At 43.4% G+C, this 27,000-nt stretch overlaps 1 protein-coding gene and 1 long non-coding RNA gene across 6 annotated transcripts; one reads left to right on the top strand and one right to left on the bottom strand.

The window, feature by feature from the left end:
- Positions 1 to 3,950: 3,950 nt before the first annotated feature.
- Positions 3,951 to 10,005, bottom strand: LOC309345607. Its single transcript, XR_014158322.1, has 2 exons — positions 9,883 to 10,005; positions 3,951 to 4,457 (listed from the first exon to the last, which is right to left on the bottom strand). It is a non-coding gene; the product is annotated as an uncharacterized lncRNA (long non-coding RNA).
- VRTN (vertebrae development associated) lies at positions 6,125 to 26,145 on the top strand. 5 transcript variants are annotated; one of them, XR_014156158.1, is made up of 3 exons: positions 6,125 to 6,252; positions 9,822 to 10,236; positions 11,273 to 11,331. XR_014156158.1 is itself a non-coding variant. In XM_081860683.1 (2 exons), the coding sequence occupies exon 2, from the start codon at positions 23,294 to 23,296 to the stop codon at positions 25,310 to 25,312; it is 2,019 nt and encodes a 672-aa protein (XP_081716809.1). In that variant the 5' UTR covers positions 10,101 to 10,236; position 23,293; the 3' UTR covers positions 25,313 to 26,129. The 5 variants fall into 5 exon arrangements, 3 of the variants coding, with proteins under 3 accessions (XP_081716809.1, XP_081716807.1, XP_081716808.1); XR_014156159.1 differs by lacking the exon at positions 11,273 to 11,331 and adding an exon at positions 11,017 to 11,031; XM_081860683.1 differs by lacking the exons at positions 6,125 to 6,252; positions 11,273 to 11,331 and adding an exon at positions 23,293 to 26,129 and having other exon boundaries at positions 10,101 to 10,236.
- The last annotated feature ends 855 nt before the right edge of the window (positions 26,146 to 27,000 follow it).

The raw sequence follows: 27,000 nt of genomic DNA, 5'->3' as shown, positions 1-27,000 counted from the left end.
CACAGCCTGGTTGTGAAAAAACTGGACCACTATGGATGAGGCATCAGCTCCATGGAAGCTGAGGGATTTGACACACTCAGGACATGCTGAGCTGCAATTGTCCACTCCAAACACTTCCCCACCCGTCCTTTTGTCCTCTTCATGCCAGATGAAGCACCTGCTGTGAGCTCCATTTAGTGTCTAAGTTCCAAAAATTTCCATGGCCCCTCCTGACACATCCAAATCCAAGAACAAAGGACAGGCGCATTTTCTGAGCCTCTCTTTCAGCTTCCTCCTCCTCCCCCAAGAACTGGTGTCCTAGACCCTTGGAGCCCGGCACAGAACTTAAACGTTTACATATTTTACAACACAACGCCCTTCCCCCTGCTTGCCCATCTCTGTCACCAAAGGACACACCATAAGGCAAGGCTAAAGCATTGAGAGCACCACTGGAACCTTTATCTCTTTTGCTTTGTCTACTGGTCAGAACAGCAAAAACGTATTGGAGCATTCAGAAGACTAGTTCAATATGCAATATATATATATATGACAAAAGGAACATTTTCATAACTACACAGTACCAGAACATGGCTACATAAGCTCACGGTTTGGATGATATCGTATGTCTCTTTCACACAGCATAGTTGCTATTTTTCTTCTCTATGTGGCGCTGCCACCATGTAGAAAAGTACATTCTAGCACTCTGAGGAAAATGCAAGCACTCACTAAAATTGCTGAATATATATATTTTTTGAAATTGAGTCACAAAAAGAATGGATGTGTGTAGGAGTACGGTGGGTAGGAGTTATGTGCCTGTCTATATGTAGACAATAACACAAAGGATGCCTCTTAGACAATAGCTAACAAAACTAGCAGTCCTGCTGTACAGAGAAATTGCGGCAGCAATGGATACACTACCTGTGGAGAAAAACCTCATTTTTCCACCGACAAAACACTAGCTTGAGTACTTAAATAATGCAATATCGCTGCAGAAGAAGCACATTTCAGAAGGCATTAATTGCTTGCAAGTTAAATGGATAAGAACTGTGTGTTTATTGCACTGAAACGAATTGTCTAGAACTAAATGCTGAAAAATGCATTTATTGTTCTTCACCTATTCAGTGCCCTTGCTCATTTATACCCCACCTTTTTTCCCCAAAGGAGCTCAAAGCAATGTATATGCTCATTTTATCATCACAACAACCTGGGAGGTAGGTTAGGTTGAGAGAGTGCCAAGCGCAAAGTCAACCACCAACAAGCTTAATGGCTGAGTGGTGATTTCAACTTAAGTCTTCCCAGTCCTCATCAAGCATTCCCATCTCAATATACCACTCTGGATCTCCAGTTAGTGCTGCACATCTTGTTGAGCAAGGGGTCTGTGTGTCTGGCTGTTAACCAGGAGATTGGTGGGTTCCTGCATTGCAGCGGGTTAGACTAGATGACCCTCAGAGACCCTTGAATTCTACAGTTCTATGATTCCATGAAGAGATTTCAGAAGTGGGGTAGGGCCGATGCATTATGCTTTGGTTCTTTTGTCCCTAGAAAACACAAAAGTATCACTGTCTTTCAACTAGTGGACTTGTTTCTCAAGATTTCTCTGTCTTCCGAGTAGATTGTTTTGTATGCAGTGATATACACAGGGACCTGTAATGCAGGAAGGGGCTTGATGTGGGGCTTGAACCCACAACCATGAGATTAAGAATCTCATGCTCTACCACCTAAACTATCCCTACTGCATAGGTTTTTCTAGGGGAGCTCATTTCATCAGCTTCATCCAGTAAAATATTCTATTGGTCCATGTTATAAGAAAAAAACTGCTCTTTTCCCCTTATGGGGTACCCAAGAGCCCATATAGAGTAGTCTTTTTATGTTCTCTATCGGTAGGAGAGAATAACAGAGGCCAACCAGAGAATATTGAGAAGCAAGGCAGCTAGGTCACAGGTCACAGGCTCACACCCTGTTCATATCTTGACAGTGGCGTAGCGTGGGGGGTGCAGGGGGGGCCGGCCGCACCGGGCGCAACATCTGGGGTTAGGGCAAATCCACAGGTTAGGGGGCGCAAATCCACGGGTTAGGGGGCGCAAATCCACGGGTTAGGGGGCGCAAATTACTTGCCTTGCCCCGGGTGCTGACAACCCACGCTACGCCACTGTATCTTGAATGTGCCCTTAAGACCGGATTTCTGAGGACAAGATTTGTGAGGAAAGAGACAATGGGGAGGTTTCCCACTTTGACATTAAAATTCTTATAACAGTCCAGCAAACAGAACAATCTGTTATCATTTTGGAACCCATCTGAAAAATCCATGCCCTGCCCTTTGAACAGTGGGAGATGTGAAAGGAGTGCGTTCCCAGGTTTCCACAGTGTTTTCGGATGGAGCTGCTGATAGCACAGGAAAGGCAAAGGGGGGAAAGAAGTGCCCAACCCCATGCGGAGCTGTGATCCTGCTGAGTCCTCTCAGCTTTTATGGGCATATAGGAGGGCAAAACAGCTGGAGCAATTCGGAGGGGAAACACTTTGATCTTGACTTTGAACCTCTGACAATTCCCAGCAATAGTTCTTGCCTCTCACATGCCGCAAGGATTTTGTCAATGCTTAGTCAAAGAAAAAATAAAGATTCCACTTGAGCAAGGAAACGATCTTACTGCTTGTTGCTATTGCCAACTTATTTGGTTACTGATTCTGCGTCATTCATCTGCTTTCATTTATGGTTTCTGTTTACATTCTGTTCGTTTTTATTTTGCCTTGCATGGTAGGGCGGGTTAACATATTTTCAATAAAACAAATATGTATTTTATTTACTTTTAAATTTATATTCCACTTTTCTTGCAAAACAGGAACCCCAAACAATGTAATGCAAGAGATCCGGTAATGTACATTAATCCTGCATTGGCATTAGTGGTGCAGTGGTGAAATTTGAAGTGCAGGAGCTCGTCGTTCCTGCACTGCAGCGGGTTGGGCTAGATGACCCTTGGGAGTCCCATCCAACTCTACAATTCTGTGATCATGACAGTCGCCATGACAGTCCAAAACTGCAGGTAGCTGTGTTGATCAATTATACAATCTTGTGATGAACTGTTACCACTTTAAAAATGTGGTAAGAATCTCATCCCAGAAAAGGGAAAAAAATTCTTTCTTTGATAATCTTTCTCATTCTCTGACTGCAGTGTGTCCAGACTATAGCTATTTTTGGGTGGGATTCAATCACATACCAACAATTTCAGGGGGCACAATTATAGCTGATTGGCAGCTCTTGTGCAACAAACCTGCTTCCCCAAAAGATTAAACGTATTGCGAAAAATGAGTGCTCAGTAAATAGCTAATGTCATCTTATCTCCCTGCAAAGAAATCAGGATGAATGCTCAATAAACAGGTTGTCTGGAAGCACCTTTCCTCTCTGTCCAAACTTTTTGAGCCCAGGAGCACATTTGGAAAGTTGTTGTGGGCACTACAAGATACCCATTTCACAGTAGAAAAAACTGATGTTCAGAACTTTCACACCCTGAAACCAGGCAAGGCAGTTACACACTCCCAATAAAAAATTGCTTTCCCCATGGGAAGAGCACCTTATTTTTTAAAAACATAAAGAATGCTAAATATGTGCTTTTTATTATTTTTACATTGTTAATTGTGCAAGAGTGTGCAAAATCTGAAGGGAGGAAGGAAAAATGTATTAAAAGATGACTTTGTTTAATACTATCAAAGTGATGCACAAATTGAACAAGGAATAGGCTCTAGAATCTGTTTGATGTTTATGTTGGTGTGTGCACCATCAGATTAAAAGAAACAATTTCAGAAAATATAAGAACCCATTCTAAAAGTGGAGCAGGAGGAAGTGGTGGGGGTGGGGAGAGGAGGACTTGTGAAATGTTTACTAGTGTTTGGTACCTGTGCTGTGGGGAATGAAACCTGGGAAGTAGAGCTAATATCAGTAAGATGTTATCAGATGCAAATGGAAATATACTAGAGGCTTTCATAGAATAAAATATTAGTGAAAATCAGCATATCATTTTCAAACAGTTCTCTGCAGTGCGAGGACTAGTACCGTAATTTACCCCACTTTAAAAATAAGCAATTGGATCCTTAAAAAGTGCTTTGAAGGCTGCAAAATCAATTCTTTTTTTACTGTAAAAATGAGTTTTTTCCTCCTTTGTTCCGCCTTTTCCCTTGGGATATCTGATTTCCCAACTCACGCTTGTCTTTATTCTAAAATTCAGTCGCTGGTTGTTGTTTTTTGTTTCTTTGTTATACTCCATGAACTGTATGTTGCGCACTCGTAATAAATTCTCCTAGCCGCTTTAAAGATTTACGCCTTCCAGAAATTCTCTTTTCCTTCCCTTTCAGTCATCATTTAGACACAGATAGGCTGAATAAACTAATTCAATCTTTTGCTATAAATCACTCACATCAGCATTTCAGCAGCTTTGTCCAGACTTTGAGCCCTCTGATTTGTCAATATCTCCTCAGGTAACAAAGGGCTGGAACTAAACACAATAGCTGTTCAGAGAGGCTCCTTCACCTTTCTTGAATCTGTTGTCATAATGCCCTATTATAGTTTTGTGTCGTGACATTGTGCAAATTAGTATGCTGCAAAAGTCACTATTCAACCAATTCCTCCCCTCCCGTCTCTCTAACACCCACACCATACAATTAAAGCACATGGCTCCCCCAAAAGACTTATCAGGAACTGTTTACCCCTCACCAAGCTACAGTTCCAAGCAACTTTTAACAAATTGCCATTCCCAGGATTATTGGGGTGAAGCCATGACCTTTAAAAGTCCTTTAAATGTATGTTGTGGACGTGAACTATTCCACTTAAATGCTCAATTCTGCAAGATGCTGAGGATGCCCCACCTCTTACAGGATTAGGGAGTACATTTAAAGCACATTAAAGCATGCAGGATTCACACACCCCTCCTGAGAATCTTGAGAACTGTTGTTTACCCCCCAAAATGATACAATTCCCAGCACTCTTAAACTATACTTCCTATGATTCTTTGGGAAGGAAAATGCACTTTAAATGTATGGTGTGTACTTAACCTAGATCGAGCTGAATATAAAAGCTTATATGACTCCTTATGAAACACACATTATTTTTGTCCTATAATCACAGTTGGGTCCCCCCCTTTCTTTTAACGTAATAATCTAGTGCCTCATTGGTTCCAGAGTTCCGCACATTATTACATATGCATTACCAGCTCGTAATGTGATGGCATAAAAACATCAAATCACACGGACTTAAAAAAAGTGTTGTTATTAAAAGATTTTCATAGATAACAAAGGTACAGAGGTACCTCGGGTTAAGTACTTAATTCGTTCCGGAGGTCAGTTCTTAACCTGAAACTGTTCTTAACCTGAAGCACCACTTTAGCTAATGGGGCCTCCTGCTGCCACTGCGCCGCCAGAGCACGATTTCTGTTCTCATCCTGAAGCAAAGTTCTTAACCTGAAGCACTATTTCTGGGTTAGCGGAGTCTGTAACCTGAAGCATATGTAACCTGAGGTACCACTGTACATATAACACCTCTGTTTTTAGTCCTTTCAGTCCTTTCTATGTGTCAGTAACATTTGATGTGAGACATTGCTGTCCTATGCATGGTGGTGAGGTTGCGGGGAGAGAGAAGGGGGGGGGGAGAGAGGAGAGAGAAAGAAAATGTGGGGTGGGGGGTAGTAGCCCTACATAGACAACACTTTTGTTAATGGTGTTGTCTTAAAGGATCGCTCTGTACATCAGATCTACTATTGCCCTTCTAATCAAAATATTATTGGGAAATTTGGAAGAGCATACTGTATGTTGCTTTCTCATTTTGAATTTGCAATGGCTAAATGTTTATTGGGATACATTTTAACACATAAACAACAATGAAAACATACTGACCACACATCTGCAAGGTGGAAAAGGACAACACACTGCTACAATTTCACGGACTGCAAAATATAAGAGTATGAAAAAAAAAAATCCATCCAAGAAGACGTACTGGAGGGACGTTGTTCATGCCCAGGGGTTGACTCATCAAATGAAGGAATTCCCTCAATGAATTCTGGGCACTCTGGTTTATCTTTTACAGAGTTAAAATTCCTAGCAAATCTTAACAAACCACAGTTCCCAGAATTATTTGAGGGAAAGCATGTGATTCAAACGTGCCTTCAAGATATAGCGTGAATACAGCCTAGATGAGATTCCTGCATTTAAAGGGGTTGGACTAGATGACCCTCGGGATCCCTTCCAACTCTACAGTTCTACAATGTTATGACAAGTGACTCTGAGGGAAGGGTGAGTGCGTTGGTCTAACTGCAGAAATCTGCTAAGCATGTTCTCTTGAGTCGTCTCGAGGATATTTGCTTTGCAAACAGCTCTCTGCAGCATAAATGAGCCCCACATTGCAGGCTGGGTGTGGGACTCATTTATGCTGGGGGGGGGGGGTTGGATCTTTATGGGACTGACAGAAAAACAATCTGCCTCACGTCAGATGCAGTTTACTATTTCATGCCAGATAACTGTTTCTGTGAACACTTAATTTTCACTCCATACTGTATTGTGTCACTTCCCACATCAGAAAAATCTTTACCGGCTAAGACAGAAATGGGTTGAATGTCCTTTAGCACTGAATATGTACAGTTTATCTTATCATCCCATCTGTACTGCTGTGTTCTAGTAATGCTTTCTAGAGTGTGGTTTAAATAGGTCAGGTATTTATCTATTTTTTAAATCTTGCCTTTCCTCAAGATGGCTCAATGCTACATACAATCAGGGGTGCCCAAACTTTTTTCAAAGAGGGCCACATTTGATGAAGTGAACATGCTTTTTTTAGGATTGGAGTTTTGTGCTTTTTTAAAGGATTTTACCTCAGGACATATACTGCCACGGGGACTGGATTAAATCGACCGACAGGCTGGATTAGGCCCCCAAAACGGACTTTGGACATGCCTGTATGGTGCTCCCTTTCACAACAAATTTAAGGTGAAAAACAGTGGCCAGCCTAAGTAAGTTTCACGGCTGAGTAGGAATTTGAATTTAGGCCTCACTGATCTTAGTCATACACTCTAAAATCCTGTATCCCACTGAATCTACTAGGTCTTTCTAATGCATGCGTAGGCAACCTAAGGCCTGGGGCTGGACCTGGCCCAATCGCCTTCTAAATCCGGCCCGCAGACGGTCCAGGAATCATTGTGTTTTTACATGAGTAGAATGTGCCCTTTTATTTAAAATGCATCTCTGGGTTATTTGTGGGGCCTGCCTGGTGTTTTCACATGAGTAGAATGTGTGCTTTTGTTTAAAATGCATCTCTGGGTTATTTGTGGGACATAGGAATTTGTTCATTATTATTATTTTTCAAAGTATAGTCCGGCCCTCCACAAGGTCTAAGGAACAGTGTACCGGCCCCTTGCTGAAAAAGTTTGCTGACCCCTGTTCTAATGCCTCCATTGAGTTAGTGCCCCAATTCACACTAATACAGCAACTTACATACACATGACTGTATACAATAATTTCTGTCTGCTCTGTTGTGGACTAAATAGTTGGTGCTGAATGGGCAAGAGGTGGGGAGAAGGCAGAACAGGTTTAAAAAGTTTGAAAAAGATGGCTTCACAATATCGAACTCCCTGCATATAGTTCTTCCAAGAAGCAGGCAGAAGCAGAAAGAGATTAAACCAAAGCCTTCTGAAATCATTTTCACACCCTTCTCTCCATACATGCAGAGTTGTGGGAATTGTCACACACGACAATCTATACATAGGTTGAATGTCATTTCTTACATGGATGTGCCTGAAACTTTGTAATGAGAAGCAGCCAGTCTATCAGTGATTCACCAAGAACCCTTTGGCTTTCTATACTTTATCTAGCTGCAACCTTCCGCCTTTGCTAGAAAGACAGGGCAATTTTTCAGCACACAATCGATGAGTTTCCTTTCCAAACAGGTTTTTGATCTCTGTGCTGCACTGAACAATCATGCTGAAGTAAATAAATGACTGATTCAATTATCTAGTCAGGGGGAAGGTATGCTGATTAAACCAAAAGCATTAATTTGATCTATCTACAACCTCATGCTGTTTGAGAAACATTGCAGTCCTAAACAGACAAAAGTCCCATTTCACTCAAAAGAGCTTACTCTCCCCAAGAACTGTATTTAGAATTGCAGGTTTATCCACATATAAGCATGTATAGATTGCAACTTTATTCTGCAGTGCTATTGCCCAATTACTGAGGAGTAAGTCCCATTGACCAGTGGCGTAGCATGGGTTGTCAGCACCCGGGGCAAGGCAAGTAATTTGCGCCCCCTAACCCTGGATTTGCGCCCCCTAACCCTATCCCTAACCCTAACCCCCAGATGTTGCGCCCGGTGCGGCCGGCACCCCCTGCACCCCCCACGCTACGCCACTGCCATTGACCCTGCCAACCTAGCAGTTCGAAAGCACGAAGTGTAAGTAGATAAATACGGTAGGTACCACTCTGGCGGGAAGGTAAATGGCGTTTCCGTGCGCTGCTCTGGTTCGCCATGCTGGCCACGTGACCCGGAAGCTGTATGCCAGCTCCCTCGGCCAGTAAAGAGAGATGAGCGCCACAGCCCCAGAGTCATCCGTGACAGGACATAATGATAATGGTCAGGGGTCCCTTTACCTTTACCTTTAAGCCCCATTGAATTCAGTAGGATTTCCTTCTGAGTAGGCACGTGTTATCAATGCCAAATCCACAACAGTGGAGATGTTTACAGCTACCCATAATAAGCTGAGGTAATAACAGTGTTAAACTTTATTGGGTTATAACTTAAGTTTCTATTATCACTACCAAATCTTTATCTGAAGTTTATATTTTAGTAAACTGTGTCCATGTTAAAAAAAACTGTTTTCACATAATGCAGGTGCAACCATGTCATTGGTTTTGGAGAGTCATTTGGCTTATATATACTTCTTTAATACTCAGGATAGGCTCCAATGGGAAGAAATAATTATTAATTATTTTAAAACAAGTCCCTTTTTATTTTATTAAATAGCTCAACACAATTTTTTTTTTTTAAAAAAATAGCTCAACACAGCAGATGCTTCAAGTGGTTCCCCCAAATTCAGCTGAATTGCAACTTATACTGGCTTCTCCAGTCAGTGGCGGAGGAACCGTCTCTGGCATCTGGGGTGGGACACTGAGGGGTAGGGAGAACTGGCAGGTGGAGCACGTGCGGCAGCTGTACGGTCGCCTTGCAAGCAGCAGCCCGTATGGGCACCTGTATGAATGGAACACGTGGGGGGCAGCCCGTACAGACACCGCATGAGCGGCATCTATACTGACTGCGCGCACCCCCTTGGCCGCTCTACAGCTGGGGGGGGCAGTGGGCCATCTTGTCACCCCCCCCAGAGTGGTACTAGGGGCGACCCGCCCCCTTCATACGCCCCTGTCTCCAGTCTATTACAGTTATACCTCGGGTTACAGACGCTTCAGGTTGCGCGTTTTCGGGTTGTGCACCACGCCGAATCTGGAAGTACCGGAACAGGTTACTTCTTTGCGCATGCGCAGAAGCACTGAATCACAACACGCACGTGCAAAGATGTGGTGCTGTGAGTTGCGAACGCTGTGGGTTGCGAACGTGCCTCCCGCACGGATCACGTTCGCAACCCAAGCATCCACTGTATTCAACCCCTTGAACAGAATCCCTCACAACAGCACGAAAACAGGTATTTTCTCAAGCACACCTGATGCAACTAATCAATATTGGGGGGGGGGGAGGTGAAGGGACCTTGGCCCTTAGGAATTGGCTCCCATACATGGAAAATCTGACCCAAGGAAATGCAGCTGTCAGGATGAAAAATGACCCCCCACGATTTATGGCATGCCTTCCTCTGGTGTCATTAGAGATAAAGAGTGAGCTGTACATACTAACAAGCAAAGGGGAAATGGCTGCTGAGCTGCACCCACCATTGTGAGGCCTGAGGAGGTGATGATGATGGTGCCTCTCCAGCTGCTGTGATTGGCTGTGGACGCCCTGTGATGTCACAAAAGCACATGGCAACTCAGTGGATATACAAAAGTGGTCCAAGGGGAAACCCAAGGCAAAAGCTTGAAGAGGACACAGTGGACAACAGCTGTGTTATTCAGTACTTGGTGGTCTCCTTCCACATGGAGGCAAAGTGGCAAATGGAAGGAGGCCATCATCCGTCAATGAGATGCTGTGGAGCAACGAGAAGGCAAGTGTACCTGCTCAGCAGGACCGTGGCTTGAAAGCGGCAGATATCTATGGTTGGAAGCTGGTGATGGACCTGGTAGAAGCTGGTAGTTGTTGGTGGGCGGAAGCTGTGATTAGCATGTGGATGCCCGGGATGCCGCAGGGCTGAAGGAGGCTGAAGTTTGTGTATATAAGCTGATTGAAATTCACCTTCAGAAGGCTGTTGACAAAAGCTGTGTGGATATTTGTGGATTGATGCTGGTGTAAGTATGAATGGAGAGTGGACATAGGTCACCCACCAGATACGGTATGTCTGGGAATTGCATGTTCAGATAGCGGTGTAGGCTGCCCTCCAGGCTCTGGGTGAATGAACCACTGGATATTCATGGGTGGAAGCCAGCGGAGGTTGACAGGCTGGCAAGTGGAGGTGGCTGGATGATACTGTTGAACGAGGGCCATTCCCCTCACCATATCTGTGTTTGCCTTTCATGGATGTCAGAAGCTGATGAGGCTTTCCCCGAAAGCAGCAATGAAGGGGACAGCAGAGCTTAAGCAAGCCATCTTCTACTTCTAAATCAATGTATTTCTAAATACATCTAAGTAACCTTCATGACATTCCCCTTTCCAGTACCAGGATGGGAGGCTGTGCAGATGCATCTCCAGCAGTTGCTGCTGGCTACAAACTTCCTGTGATGTCACAAATGGACAGGGTGGCTGAGGGGGAAAAAGGCAGTTACTAATGGGAGGTGGTTGGAAGAAGGGAGAAACCCCAGTAGAAGGTTCAGGGGAAGTTGGGGTGGGCAGGCAGGGCCAGCTGGATATGCAGAAGTTGACTATGGGCTGACTCCCTTCCATCTACTTGCATTGCCAATGTTTTGTTCTCTCAGGCTCCTGTACCTGTCTCGCCTAGACCGCTTGGCAGAGCCCCAGCCCTTTAACGGTTCCTGCATTTCTGCAGAGAGCCAAAAACTGTGGGAAATAATAATAAAAAACAACCCTGCCTGGTGTCCCCGCGCCCACTGGACCAAATAAGTCCCATTTGTTGAATATGATAAGGAAAGATGAGGAAGTTAAAGGCATAGTAGTTGGAACTAAACAATATAAATTAAAAGCCTTTGCTGCTGATTTGGTATGACTTTACAGGACCCTGAGACCAGGGCAATCAAAGCACTGAAGATAATTCAAGAGTTCGGACAAGTTGCAGGTTTCAAATTGAATAAGAATAAAACCAAAGTTTTAGGAAAAAAATTAACGATACCTGAAAAACTTATTTTAGAGGAAACCACAGGGCTGAAGTTTGTGAAAAAAGTGAACTATCTGGGTGTAAATATGACTGCAAAAAAAAGTGAATCTGTACAAAGATAACTATGAAAAGTTATGGAAAGATATCAAGAGAGATTTGGATATCTGGACAAGGTTGAAGCTATCTTTGCTGGGCCGAATTTCTGAGATAAAGATGAATGTATTGCCTAAGTTGTTATTTTTGTTCCAAGTACTTCCTATCATTGATAAACTGAATTGTTTTAAGGAATGGCAAAAGGTATTATCTAAATTTATCTGGCAGGGGGAAAAGCCCAGAATTAAGTTTAAATTATTAACAGATGTTGTCAGGGGCTCAGGAGCTGAGGCACAGGGAAGATGGGAGATGGAGAGCGAGGGGGAGGAATCCGAAGGGAGCGTAGGAGGGGACAGTGGTCCGAGGGATTCCATGAGCCTCTCCAGCGAATCGGAAGATTCACAGAAGGGAGCGCCAGTGGCCAGGGGCAGGGGGGTCCCAAGGGGAACGCCCCAGGAGCAAGGGGGCAGCAGGGACTCCCAGAGCAGTAGTTGGAAATCAGGACCAGCTTCCCCACCAGAGCAGAGTGGGGGGGAAGAGTCCCAGGCATCGGGGCCAGTGCTTTCCCCACCAGGAAGAGGAGACGAGGCAGAGCCTACCACGCCTCCCTCGGAGAGTTGGACAACGGAAGGGAGGTCAGATCCGGCCAGTGTCACGGAAGAGGGAAGCAGTGATAGAAGTAGTGTAACGGTTAGGAGAAAGGTCACTGGGTTGGCGCGAGAAGCAAGTTCAAATGTACAGGAGCGCGGGACAGCAGAGAGTGAGGATTGGGAACCGGGTCCTAAAGCACGCCGGAGGCAGGGGGAGGAGCTAAGCGACTCAGCGTCGGAAGAGTCCAGAAAGGGCAATGCCCCAGAGGGCAGGAGGACCCAGAGGAGAAGAGAGCAGCGCAGGAGGTGGAGCAGGGCTAGGATCTTAAACTGGTGTGGAAGGGGCGGAGACTCAGACGGGACTTCACCGATCTAGAGTCTAGGCGTAGGGCTGCACGCTCTGGCTTTGAAATGGAAATTAAACTTCAATAAAGACTTTTGTACATAACATCAGCCTGGCGTTGGTCCTCTGTGAGCTGGGACCTAGAGGCAGCTCTGACAGATGTGAAAGAGAGAGGGTTTTCTCCCTGCCAGATTTAAGGATCTGTTTAGAAGCAGCGGCCTTTTGCTGGTTGAAAGAATGGTTTTTATTGGAAGATACAGATGTTCTAGATTTGGAAGGGTTTGATTGGCATGCATATTTATGGTATGACAAGATAAAAGCTCACAAACGATTTAAAAATCAAATAATTAGAAAATCTTTGTACAATGTTTGGATAAGATACATGGATTTATTAGAAAGGAAAACACCCAGGTGGATATCACCACTGGAAGCTAAGACCTATAAAAGTTTGAATATGAAAGATACGTGGTTGAAGTATAATGATATTTTGATGGAAGTAGGGGACCAATTTAGATTAAAACCTTATGATCAGTTGAAAGATAAATTAGATGATTGGTTCCAGTACATCCAGATAAACAAGGTGTTTAAAATGGATAAGAAAATCGGTTTTCAAACAGAGAAATCCAAACTGGAAACGGAATTACCAGATACAAAACCAAAAACCTATCTAAGATGTATAATTTATTGCTGGAATGGCATACGAAAGGTGAACAAGTGAAATCTGTAATGATTGAATGGGCCAGGGATGTGGGGCACAATATCATGATGGTGGATTGGGAGAAATTGTGGAAAAAGGGAATCAAATTTACAGCTTGTAATGTATTAAGAGAAAATTTGGTGAAAATGATGTACAGATGGTATATAACACTAGTGAAGTTAGCAAAAATGTATCATACTCATGATAATAAATGCTGGAAATGTAGAGAAAAAGAAGGAACCTTTTACCACATGTGGTGGACGTGCCCCAAGGTAAAAGACTTCTGGGAAAGGATTTTTAATGAATTGAAAAAAGTGTTGAAAAACACATTTATTAAAAAACCAGAAGCCTTTTTACTTGGTATAGTGGGGGTTGAAATCTCCAGAAAGGATGTTACTTTTTTTCTATATGCCACAACGGCGAGAATATTGTTAGCGAAGAATTGGAAGAAACAAGATTTACCAACTATCAAAGAATGGCAGATGAAGATGATGGACCATATGGAAGTTGCTGAACTGACCGGGAGACTCCGAGACCAGAGAGAAAAGACGGTGGAAGAAGATTGGAAGAAGTTTAAGGAATATTTGAAAAAATATGTTAATATTTAAACCTTAGAATAGCTTTGGAAGTGGATAAACGCTGTAGGGTTAGGAGTAGAAGATAGGGTATTTTAAAATAGTATTATTTATAAGTGATAAAATGTGAAGTTATTTTAAGTGTGATGAAGTAAAATGAAAATCAGATAGGTGGGTTAACAATGTTTAGAAAAATAAGGATATGACAAGAATTTTTTGTATTGTTTGTCTTTACTGTTTGTGTTTTTTATTTGTGTTATAAAATGAATAATTTTTTTTGGGGGGGGGAAGTCCCATTTGACCTCAGATATTGTGTCCTACTGATGCATTTGCTGCAAACTGGCTGCAATATTTGTATGTAATGTAATGTTTGCAATTGAGAGTTTATTCCTCTGGCCATCCAAATCCCTTAATTATTTTCCAAAATTTCCTGCACTATCCTCAGCATGTTCAAAATTTAAATGATTTAAATCAGGACTGATTAATTATATTTATTCTATTCTGTCAAACAACCAGGAGCAATGACTGACATCAACATTGAGCTTGCTCTAGTCCAGGCTTCCTCAACCTTGGCCCTCCAGATGTTTTGAGACTACAATTCCCATCATCCCTGACCACTGGTCCTGCTAGCTAGGGATCATGGGAGTTGTAGGCCAAAAACATCTGGAGGGCCGAGGTTGAGGAAGCCTGCTCTGGTCTATGACTCTTGCAATTTTTCTACAGGTTGCTGCTGGCAAATACTTAGCTATATATTTATATAATTGTTTATATATATATTGCATTTCTAGTTCGTAAATTGATTTCCAGTCTTGCATAATAATAGCTGCCATTAGTTTCAAGGTGCCATAGAATTCTTCCTCTACCGGTGAGCAGGACACTATTCACAGATGGAGAACAAAAGCTGTGCTGTAGTGACTTGGTGAATGCCACACAATGAGTCCATGGAGGAAGTGAAACTTGAACTCATATCTCATATATTTCACCAACCCTAATCTTCTACAGTAGGGTGGGGAGGGAGAGATGAAGGGAAAACTTTCCTCATCTTCCTGATGAGGAAACCACCCAGTCCCTGCTCTACCTGAGGTCAAAGCAGAGTTTCTAGTGTCAACACTGAAGCCTAAGTGTTGATGCCCTGTATTGGTCGGCTCTGTTCTCATTTTTGTTATCTGTTGTGTGTAACTCCTAGTGGGATTCTGCACATGTGCAGAGAAAGCAGACAAGTTATTATTGCAGTAGAATTTCTGAAAAACTCAGCTCTCTTATACCTTTTAAAGCAAGTTTCTAAGCCCTTAAAACAGTAACGATAAACCTGGAGATTTGGAGGCACTCTGCAAAATCTTTGATGTCAGAAGAATTTCCTGTACAGTGATACCTCGGGTTACATACGCTTCAGGTTACATACGCTTCAGGTTACAGACTCCGCTAACCCAGAAATAGTGCTTCAGGTTAAGAACTTTGCTTCAGGATGAGAACAGAAATTGTGCTCCGGCGGTGCGGCAGCAGCAGCAGGAGGCCCAATTAGCTAAAGTGGTGCTTCAGGTTAAGAACAGTTTCAGGCTAAGTACGGACCTCCGGAACGAATTAAGTACTTAACCGGAGGTACCACTGTACAGAGGGTTGAGGCTCCAGTGCCCTGCTAAGGATCCTTGCTACTACCAAAGCAGAACAAATTAGTCAGTATGTGTAACTACATATTTTGTAGTATGTTTAGTATGTGTTCGTGACATGTAAGGAATTGGTAAGTATGCGTTTATGTTGTAGAAAGCAATATTCTATTCTTAAGAGAAGGTTTGAGCGAGATCCAGAACAGGAAATCAAGTCACGCTGAGGGATTGTGCACCAAAATTTGTTGAAGAGTGATGTGCTTTCTCAAGAAAAACCTACTGTACCACAAATGCATATAAAACATCTAGTTGGTTGATAAGCAGACTATGTTTCGTCACCATGCAACCCCCAAACCTCAAAATCAAGAGACAGAATATGCTTATCTCAAATCTAATGAATGAAAGACCAGTGACAAAAAATGCTACTTGTTTATTCATTGAGTTCCTCATGTATCTAGCAATCCGCATAACAGAATGACTCAGAGAGTCTCTTTTGTCTCTTTTTTCCAGCACCTATGTTAATTACCAACCTAGCTGACTCAGCGCTATCCTTGCCTCTGAACACTTAGTAATCTCTGTGTGAACTGCATAGCACACTGAGTCCTTGTGTAGGCACTGCTACAACAAACATTTTTATTATTAATAATTATGATAATGAAAAGTGTTCTCTATCAATAATGTTTCACTGACCAAACTGTTCAAATCCTATAAGGTTCTGTCTCTACTGATTTTAAAGCACTGCACTTCTGATTTCAAATGGATTTGCTTTATTTTCCATTTCAAAGAGTTTTACAATCCTTATTTTGTCCACCTGCACAGCAGAGTTGGGCATTAATGTTTTACATTCCTAGATCTTATACAGATTTGTTCAAAGTGACCTTGTAAGACCAAGGCTGTGCAAGGATCTGAACACAAGCCAATACTATATTTTGTTTTCTGTACTACATGGGATCTCAGTAATAATTTAGGTAAGACCCTCATCATCCAATCTGTTATGTGATAACCAAGTGATGTTCTTCCTCACAAATTTCTTCCAGCACTCTTAAGCCTTTCCATACCAATAACATTTTCAGAATAATGATTACCGGTATATGCTATGATTGAAACGACCCCCCCAGGTAGTCCAATTTTAGCATTTGTTCTATGCCTCAAAATGCTTACAGGCAGCTCTGTGACAGGCAGATTCTTATGTCTCAGCAACCAAATCTCTCGTTATTCCCAAGAAAAGTTAAGGAACTAGCTGCAGTATAAGGGTTCAGGGCCAGGAGTCCAGTAAGGGTGAATATTATTATTTTCATAACTAGAAACAGAAAGGCCTAACTTCAAATCCCTCCATAGCTGTGAAAACTCTGGATGGACTTAAGCTATTTGATATGATGGTGCAGGGAAGTCTTAAACTGGGTCAGACCTTTTCAAAACAGACCTTTCAAAAAGAGAAACCCAGAGTTAGGGTTAGAATAGACCCTGGCTATATTGGTTCTGTTGCATTGCTGAATTACCACTTTAATTGAAGCTAGAGCAACTACAGCTATTTTGAAATGATTCTAGGTTTGCATTTTATAAAGAAATATGATGAATCAGAGCAAAAATACACTTTAGGTGGACTCATCATGCCTTTCCTGGAAATGCAAGGCTGTTGCCAATTTGTTTTCACTTCTTCAACCAGAATGCAATCAGTTTTGTTATCCTGTGCATGTGTGTTTTGAGTCAGGTACACAATAAAGTTATGATTCTTTGCTTCTCCATTTCCTATATATTTGCAGAAACAATACAGTATGAGCAAGTACAAATATTGTGTCCAAACCAATTTCCCTTTACATGGTTTCTACCTATGAGCATAATTTCTACCTTTGCATTTTGGTTTCCCTCCCCGCCACCACTGCTTTTTTTTGCTCAGGTTCTGAAAATAATTGTGATATTTTAACAGTGGAAGTGCTTGTCTCTTTAAGTGTCTTCGATAATCGCAAGGATCACTTTAACTTTGGAAGTGACCCCTTACATCTGCACTCCTTTCATCTTATAGACAAGAACACTTGGGGATGGACTATTTCCTGGTGGGGAGGGGGAGGGGTGGAGCCGAGATCCTTTCACACAAGTCAATCACTCCAATTGGTTCACTCCAGATTTGAAACCAGTTCTAGTCTGAATGTGGGACACAGGCTCACAGCTGAGAAAGGGGAGCTCGCTACGCTTCCTGCTCCAGGATTTAAATGTCCAGGAAACAGCTTTGCAGAGAGAGGAGGAAGGAGCAGGAGCTGCTTAGGACGGGTTGGGGTCAACGCCAGGGCTTTGCCCAACAAGCAAAGGTGAGTTGGAGGGAACTTCCGAAGTCTGCAAACCGGTTTCTGGAGAGAACGCTAAACCCCTCCAAAAGACTCCGCTGAATTCCAGTAAAGTAGGCCAGTGCAAACTCAAACCCAAGGAAGGCTTGAGCACCAGCCAGGTTATATAATGAGGGCTGCAAACCTAGGGAAATACTGTATCCTGCAACCTTAGGAAGCAGGTCCCATGAACTCGGCAAGGCTGAGTAAACATGCACAGAGTTGCGCTGCGCGTTATTACCTCCCCTTTCTATATGCAGCTGCTTAATTCAGAGTCGCCTCCACGTCTTTGGTTTGCTGATCCAAATCTCTCTCCCCACACCCCGCGCACTCCCTCTTTCAACTTCTCTCTCCAAAGATAGTCTTTTGTTAACAGAGGATCTCCTGAGGCAACTTTTGGCTGCCCTCTGCTAGGTCCCGCCCCACAAACCTCCCATCATCTCTTCAGCAGAACAGGGAATCCGTCTTGGGGTTAAGCCCTGGGCAATTTCCTGTAGGTTTTTGGTGGTTTTTTTTTTTAGAAAACCCTGTTCTTGTTTGAAGGATCATGTTTTTCCTTTCCTTCCTCCACCTCCTTTTTATTGGTGCCCTTATGTATCTTGAACTGGGTAACAACCGCTCATCAAGCTCATTCCCAAGTTTATTCCTGTGCGTCCACCATCTTTGGAAAGATGGCTTCTCCGCGGTACTTTAGGACAAGCGAGACTGGCCGGCAGAGGGGGCACAGCGCTTAGTTCTTTGGCTGGGCTTCACTCATGACCTCATTTAAGATTGTCCTTGGACTGGAAGGAAACATGGAGTTTTCCAAGGCCCTGGCTGGCCGCGATCTGACTTTTGTGCTGTTGATGAAAATCTGGTGGGATCCAGCAAGAATAACTCTTAACACCTGCGCTATACTTTTTTGGGTTCCAACTTAGAATGCTTGCGTGCACTCAGAGAAACATTGGGACTCGAAATGTTTTCTCTTTTTCTCTTAATTTAATTCATTATGCTGTTTTGTACTGTCTCTTCACCTTTCATGCCAAATCAGCAGATGAGCTGCCATACCCCAACTCCCCAAAAATTAATGCTGCAAACCTAACCATGTCTACTCAAAACTTAGTCCTATTGACTTCAGTAGGGCTTACTCCCAGGTAAATGGGGTTAGGATTGCTGTCTTAGTCCCACAGAATTGGATAGGACTCCTGAGCAAGCACATCCTGATAAAGTAATTATTAATATGATAAAGTAATTTTGGGGAAAATATACAGAGGGGTTGTTGTGGCAGTAGGTTCCATTGGCACAATTCTGTTTTGTTGTTTATGTGAGTTAGCAAAAGTGAGTTATATAAACTGGTGGGTTGAAGAAAAGTAAGGGGTAAACTAAATCAACTTTCTCAGTTCACACTTCTAATGAATAAAACATAGTCCTCGAAGATGCTGCAAGCATTGCCTTTTTGCAGTGAAAGATTTAGCATGGCTATTCTTCAATACTATGACCAGGTCAAAAAGTAATGTCAGCAATAGTGCTCAAGTATTCTGAAATGTACTTATTTTTAGCTTTGGATGCTACCGCATAACATGAAGTTTTCTTGGCAGCTGACAATAAAAAAGTAAAAAATAAAGTGAACACAGGATAAAGCATACAGGCAAAACTAAAAATCTCAAAATTGTGATATCTCCTCTCCAAAAAATAAAATAAAAAATATACACTAAAAAACTAAAAGGCCCAGACAATGGAAATTATTTTAAAGGCCTGAAATATTGTAGACTAAAAGTAGGAAGGTGTCTAGTTCACCAGTATTAGCTGGAAATGGTACCATTTCCATAGAAGGGAGGAAGGAAAGTGAAATTGAGACTAATGCTATAGTTTCAAATTTCATCCTTGGATATGTTCAACATTAAACAAAAAAAAAAAAAAGCACTTTTAAGTGTATTCATTGTGTTTTTTATATCTTCTATATTTAAGAAAGTATTGAGTATCTGACAACAAAGTAAAATATTTGGTTAGTTCACTGGTCAAGCATCAGCATGAAAACTTCTGTTAAGTAGTTATTTTAATAAATAAAACCTTAATGTTAGGTGAGGAGTTTATACATGTGTGATGATTGACAACACAGGTCTTCTCTTTCACTTTTATCCTAGAACATCAGTGTCGGCCTTCAATTACAAAACTACGGTATTTTTTAAAGGCCAGTTAGCAGCCACTATTCAAAACCAAATGTTTTTTTAAAAGGCATTTTTGCAAAGTAGGCCGCAGACCAATCCTCCAGGCATCATGAGCTGCAGTCAAATAATGATTTTCAGCTGATAATATTTGACCAGTCTGATTGGCAGGCCAGCCCTACCTCATGACAACTACAGCAATATTATCAGCATGGGTGAAATGGTAATTTGGGGTGTTTTTTAGGCAAAGGGATTTATACTTTTAGCACATATACCTATTGCAGAGGCTGTTATAAAAGGTTAGATTGTTCAGTGCATAAAAGAACTAGTCAGCTGACTTGATATAGGCATGCTTTTGAGAAATAATGAAGGGTAGTTGGAAATACAAAAGGGTAGAGAAGGATATACAGCCATCCTAAATGGCACCCCTGGTTGCATCCCTGGGGTTAAAACATTGCAATATATTTGAGTGCCATCTTTTCCTAAGAGAGAGAGATGTTTGATTCACTGCGATTGGCACTTGAAATGCCTTTTAGGGAGGAGGGGGGCCTGATAAATGAATAAGACATCCACCATGAACAGAACTGGATGTTGCAGTGTGTGCAGCTACCTATAGAAGTGTGTGTGCCTTGTGCTGCCAGTCGTGCTGCTATTTAATGTCTGAAGGGTGGATTGTATACAGTTGTACCTCGGGTTAAGTACTTAATTCGTTCTGGAGGTCCGTACTTAGCCTGAAACTGTTCTTAACCTGAAGCACCACTTTAGCTAATGGGGCCTCCTGCTGCTGCTGCTGTGCCGCCGGAGCACGATTTCTGTACTCATCCTGAAGCAAAGTTCTTAACCTGAAGCACTATTTCTGGGTTAGCGGAGTCTGTAACCTGAAGCGTGTGTAACCTGAAGCGTAAGTAACCCGAGGTATCACTGTATTACACACTTGATTTCCAGGGGAGTCAGGTGTTGTTGCATCCTGCTTTTGGGGCTGCTGCATTCACCATTCTTACCAAGCTACTGTAATAATGAACTTTTAAAAGAACCTTAGGATTTGTATAGCCTTCTGTGACTATGCTTCAATTCCGGCTTCGTCCACCTCGGCCCTCCAGATGTTTTGAGAAGACAATTCCCATCATCCCTGACCACTGGTCCTGCTAGCTAGGGATCATGGGAGTTGTAGGCCAAAAACATCTGGAGGGCTGAGGTTGAGGAAGCCTGCTTTAATTAATGCCCTAAGAGATTCAGGATGAATAGAGAAGCTTTAAATTACCCCCAAAGTGGGCCTGCATGGAAACAGAATAATGTCCCTCTGTACTGGGAAGAACTGAATAAAATTTACAGATATCCAGGATTTTGCATAATATTGGAAGCTATACTGTCAACTATGAGTTTGAATTGATGTGACCCTAAAAAACATGGCAGTATTGTGACATGAAGCTGTAAGTAGGTTCTAAGGCAAACTAAGGCCCAGGGGCCAGATCCGGCCCAATCGCCTTCTAAATCTGGCCCACGGGCAGTCTGGAAATCAGTGTGTTTTTACATGAGTAGAATGTGTGCTTTTATTTAAAATGCATCTCTGGGTTATTTGTGGGGCATAGGAATTTGTTCATCCCCCCCCCGCGCAATATAGTCCGGCCCCCCACAATGTCTGAGGGACAGTGGACTGGCCCCCTGCTGAAAAAGTTTGCTGACCCCTGTTCTAGGGTTCCCTGTGCCTTTTGTCCTGGAGCTATGATGATGAACCTGTCGCCCTCCGGAGGTTACTGTTACTTAACATTGGCCATACTGTCTGAGGCCAATGGGAGTTGGAGTCTGAGAACATCTGGGGGGGCTACAAGTTCCCCATTACTGTCCTAGAAGCTTGCTGTATGTTGCATGTGACAAGACTTTTGTCCCCAAACCAGCCTCTGTGAATATATATTTTCCAGGACACCTTTGAGACCCTATTCTGTTGCTGTCTGAATGCAGATTTTAGTGCTTCTTCTGGTAAATATAAATAAAGGTTGTTACTGCCTAGCACTAGGTCCTGTTTCTCTTCATTATTTTCAGCAGAAGGAAAAAGGATGTGCTATGCAAATATTTTGATCTTCTATGCTGGGTGCTAGGGCCTAAGAATATCTGAGGCGGAGGAGACTGGGAGTGTGAAATATAGCGTCATATGAAAATAGGCTTCTGCAGCTTGTAAAAAGTCTGGAATATAGTAGTACAGTCTGAGGTTGTCTCTTGAAAGAAGGCTTGCTGTTCTAAACAGATTAGCAATTAAAAGGTGCAGTGAGTAATTAAGTAACTAAAATACAAACTCAGATGTGAAGGCAGCCCTGTAGGCAGGGTGGAACAAATGGGTGCCCTGACCCCAGAGCTGTGCTCCCCCCCCCCCAAAAAAAGATGTTTTTGGAAAATTTTCTTTTTAATTTGTGACGTGACACATGATGAAAGCCTTAGTAACCACAATGCACCAACACAGGAGCAATTAAAGAATAGGACCCTCTGAAAAAATGGAATAAGCCAGGTGAGTTTGCAACAAAAACTTCATATGGAGGCTCCCGAATAGCCTACTAACTAAAGACTTCCCCTTCCTGTGGGTGGATTTTTCATGATCACAGCCACCCTATAATCACTTAAGTGAAACTGAAAAAACAGCCTATATGGTAATTGTGGGCTACATATAGACTCCACCCATTGTATTTTTCTTTGCTCTGCTTTCCAGTATGGGTTGTGTTCTCTACCCAGCCAGGCATTTTTTGTTTGCCTGCAGTATAAATTAAGAGTGTGTTTATTATGCAGTTCAGGTGAAATAAAGAGAAAACTTAAAAGTGATCTGAAAAAAAAAAATCCCATGAGTTACCCTTCACTCTTTTAAAGCATTCATTATACTCACAAGCATGGTGGCAACCTTTTATTCTTTTTATTGAGTACTTGGTGGCAAAGGATAATGATTATTTAATAAATTTGTATAAAGGATGAAAACAGCCCTAGAGGAATAGAAACACTTCTGAGCACACTACAATAAGCTGGCTGGCTGGCTCAGGCATAATTTCTGATTTTCCCAGTGTGTGCAGCTTAGCAAGAGGCTTTTTCAGGGTTTCTAGGCAGGAAAAATCAAGCCAGCAAGCAGTTTTAAAAAATCATTTGCTTTCCATAATTCCTGGACCAGTTAAAAAGTTTCCCCTTGATTGCCGGACATTAAGGAAAATCTAAAGGTCAGGAACAAAACTAGAAGGAGGGACTCTCAGGGAAACGTTGGCTTTAGATCACTGGGGGCCAGATTTTAGGGCTGCTGCAAGACCTGATTTCAGAGAAGCATAGAGTACAGAATTGTGGAGTTGTAAGGGACCTTGAGGGTCATCTAGTCCAACCCCCTGCTATGCAGGAATCCTGCCACAGCTATACCTGGGTGGGCTTGAACCACCAACCTCCTGGTTAACAGCCAGGCTCACTGACCCATTTATTTTTAACTAGAATACAATAGTCTCGGTAACTGAGGCCAAATGCCAAAGAAAGTGCATGAGGAAATTCTGAATGTGTGACAGCGTCATTGTCTGAACTCTTCTGTGGTTTTCAGGATGATCCAGCGACACCAGCTGGTGCAGTCCGTGCTTCAGGAACTGCAAGAGGCGGCCGAATGCTTTGGGCTGGAGGGACTCACCAGCGCAACCCTAGAAGCCGAGAGGACTTTGTCCTCGTTCTCCTTACCTGGCTACCGTGAGAGGCCGTTCCAGGAAGATCTGGAAGTTGACCGGGTTGCCAAAAGCCTCTACCCAGAAGATGCTCCCTGCAATATGCTGCCTTTGGTTTGCAAAGGCGAAGGGAATCACCTGTTTGAGGCTGCCAGCGTGCTGCTGTGGGGGAACACCAGCCTAAGCCTGGAGCTGCAGGTGCGCACAGCGGTGGAGATGTTGCTGCACAAGCAGTATTACCTGCACGGCATGATTGATTCCAAAGTGATGTTGCAGGCAGCTCGCTACTCCCTTTGCACGGAGGAATCCCCTGAGATGACTAACTTGCCCTTGGCCATCCTAGAGGCCATTTTTGATGCGGACATCAAAGCCACCTGCTTCCCTGGCACTTTTGCCAACATGTGGCACATGTATGCCCTGGCGTCGGTGCTGCAGTGCAACATCTATTCCATATACCCAATGAGCAACCTAAAGATCCGGCCGTACTTCAACCGACTGATCCGACCCAGGGGGTGCGGCTTGCAAGTTTCCACGCTGCATATCATGTGGTCAGGGCAGCAGCTCTCATCCCAGCTATTCAGAGCTCAGTACTTTGTGCCTGTGGTCGGCCTCGAGGAGTTGGAAGCCACAAGCCCAGCTTCAGAGCCTCCCGTGCAACCGGTGAATACCTTGGAGCTGCTGCCTAAGGATCCCCAGGTGACTCAATCAAACCTATGCATCACCAAAAGTACTTTCTATCGATGGAAGCGCCAGTCTCAAGAGCATAGGAAGAAGGCGGCTGCCAGATTTGCGGCCAAACAGTTCCTGCAGTCCTGCTTCCGAGAGGGCAAGGTGGTCCCTCTTCAGCACTTCCGACAAATGTTCCCAGAAATCTCTCGCTCCACTTACTATGCCTGGAAGCACGAGATGCAAAACGCGACAAATGGCAGGGCCTCTTTCCCTGCGGAAGTTGTGCTGCCAAAGGATCCTCAGGTGCACAAACAGGAGAATCTCCCTGCAGGCAAATACGGTGCAATAAAGTCTGAAGGAGGCCTAGGGCCCAAAAGCCCGCTCTTGAATTCCAACCAAAATGGGACTTCCATGCAAGGAGCCAAGTCTTACCTGGAGAGGTGTATTTCCATGAATACTGTTCTGCCCTACAGGAGCTTCAAGTGCTGCTTTCCTGGCATCTCCAGGTCCACCTACTACAACTGGAGAAGAAAGGCCATCAACGAGAACCCCAGCTTCATGCCTTCCCAGCCTGTTTCCGTCAACCAGAACCCCCTTATGAACAAGAAGCCGTTCCTGCCATTCAAGCCAGGAAGCCTCCCTAGTGAGAAGATGCTCAATGGACACCATCCAGGGCCCCGTATTACCGTGCGCATCAACCCATCTCTACACATCTGGCAAAAGCACCTTCGCCACTTGGCCAAGAAACGTGTCTGTCAGTGGAAAATGCCCTTCTGCAAGTTCCGCCTGCGCTACCCAAGCCTTTCTTCCACAGCCTATTGGTTTTGGAGGAGAAGCGGCAGCCAAGCAACCGAGAAGCACGGCCTTACCCTAAACAGGCTTTCCGAAAACTTTGAAAAGAAAACCGCTGAGACTAGTGGGAAGGCAGAACTTGAACTGCGCCCACTGCAGCAAAAGGAGAGTGCTCTAGTGCTCATAGACAAGCAGCCTCCCAAGCCCTACAGCGCCGTGATACCAGGCTACCAAATGGCAGAGAACAACAGCATGTTTGTGATGGATGTGATTGCCACGGCTCAGTTCAAAGCCCAGGCCAAGCTGTTTCTCCAGCAGCGCTTTGAGTCAAAGACCTTCCCAACGTACAAAGAGTTCAGAGCTCATTTCCCCTTGACGGCACGTTCCACTTACTACATGTGGAAACGTGCCTTGCACGATGGACTGACGCTGGTGGATGCCTGAGGCTAGTCACGACCCTTGCCAGTCTGCTGTTGGAAGTTGCTGTCATCTCATCAGTGGGAAATGCAACCTCTCTCAAGTAGTTATTTTTGTCTTTTTTATTTTCTTGGTTTCCAGAGTTGGAGACCAACTTTGCAAAGTCTCAGCCGCTGGAGGAGTGGAAAAAGGCAGGGAGGATGATGGGGATGAGGTGCTGGTTTTTTTGTTGGGCTCCTGAGTTGCCCATAATGAAATATATGCTTTTCTTCTTCTTAGTGAATAGGACAGATAAACTTGGTGGTGGTAGAGAAGGGGAGTCTCTGGGATCTCTAATGCTGCTGTAGGTGGACTGTGAAATGTGCCTTATTTCTTTAATGTGATTATGAGCCACAATCTTAAGGGCAGTGAATTACGCCCAGGTCCAGGTGTGCACCCTGTTTTGTTCTTAAAAAAAAAAAAAAAAAATTCTTTCAGGAAAGGAATACAAAGGAAACAAAAACCCTAGCATCACCCTCCAGAGTCCTCAAAAAAGGTGGCAGTGACTGGCTCAAGAATAGTAATATTGTAGAGGCATCAGATGGCAAATAAAACAAATGTATATCTTGTGCTGACAGTGACATATTCCAGGAAAACTGAGAAGTACAAGGAGGAGTCTTCAGCAAGGCAGCGAAAACAGATCAACAAACAATAGACGAATGTCTTGAAAGGTGTGCACTCTGTTAGTGAGCTGGATTCAGCCACTCCACTCCTAGGCATAATGCATGTTCTATGTTGCACAGCATAAAGCTGCAAAATCTCCTGTCTGTTAATGTGTGATACAAGTGGAAGAAATTCATTAAAACCTCAAAAAATGGAAATAAAAACTGTTGCAGTGTGTTATGATAGAGGAATTCTAAACTCCCAAAACCAGATTTAGAGATACGGTAATTTAGAGCGCAGGGCCCAATTTGGAGACATGTGGTCTTCTGACATGATGTAGATTAACCAGACCCAGGTTATGGGAATCTTCCTCTTTGCCTGCTTTCTGAGTCACGCTGAAACTGGCAGAGGCAATAGGAGCAGCCAAGGCAAGCACAATTTGGGAGGAAGGAAGGGCATACATGGATATCTTTCCTGGCACATCCCAGCCCACATAGAAGAAGGTGGGCAGCCATGATGTGGCACTGATGTGTGAAATTTGTAGCTCTCAAACTTTGACTATTTCCCACAGTATAAATGTGTGCTTTTGTTTCAGTTACTCTGGGAAATAATAATGCATAATCCAGAAATGGGTGGTCCTTCTTTTTTAAACCCTTCTGTGCCATGTGCACCCCTTGCTGGTACCCTGAGTCACCCACAAAGCTCCTGTCAGTTTGGAAACATTCGCACATGTGGTTTCTGAACAATATGACATTGAGAACTGAATACATATTCTGCTTTACTTCTTCCTGGGAGGGAAGTGTGCTACATATTTCTCCTTTTAAAATGCTCCCTGTGTGCATGAGCAACCCCCCCCATTGTTCTAGAACAGAAGTGGATGACATTTTTCAGCTGCTTTTTCTTTTGATCAACTTTCCATGCCAGTAGTGGGTGAGTACAAAGGCAAAAGTGGGCAAAGGAACAAACGTGGATTTTACCTTTCTACAGCAGCTTAGTTTTCTACACACACACACACACACACACACACACACTCCTTTCTGTTCTCCAAAGCAAGCAAAAAGCATAGTTGGAGT

Source organism: Podarcis erhardii (assembly GCF_964252035.2).
Source record: "Podarcis erhardii genome assembly, chromosome: 1".
NCBI classification, from domain to species: domain Eukaryota; kingdom Metazoa; phylum Chordata; class Lepidosauria; order Squamata; family Lacertidae; genus Podarcis; species Podarcis erhardii.
This window is presented reverse-complemented; position numbering and strand designations above follow the sequence as displayed.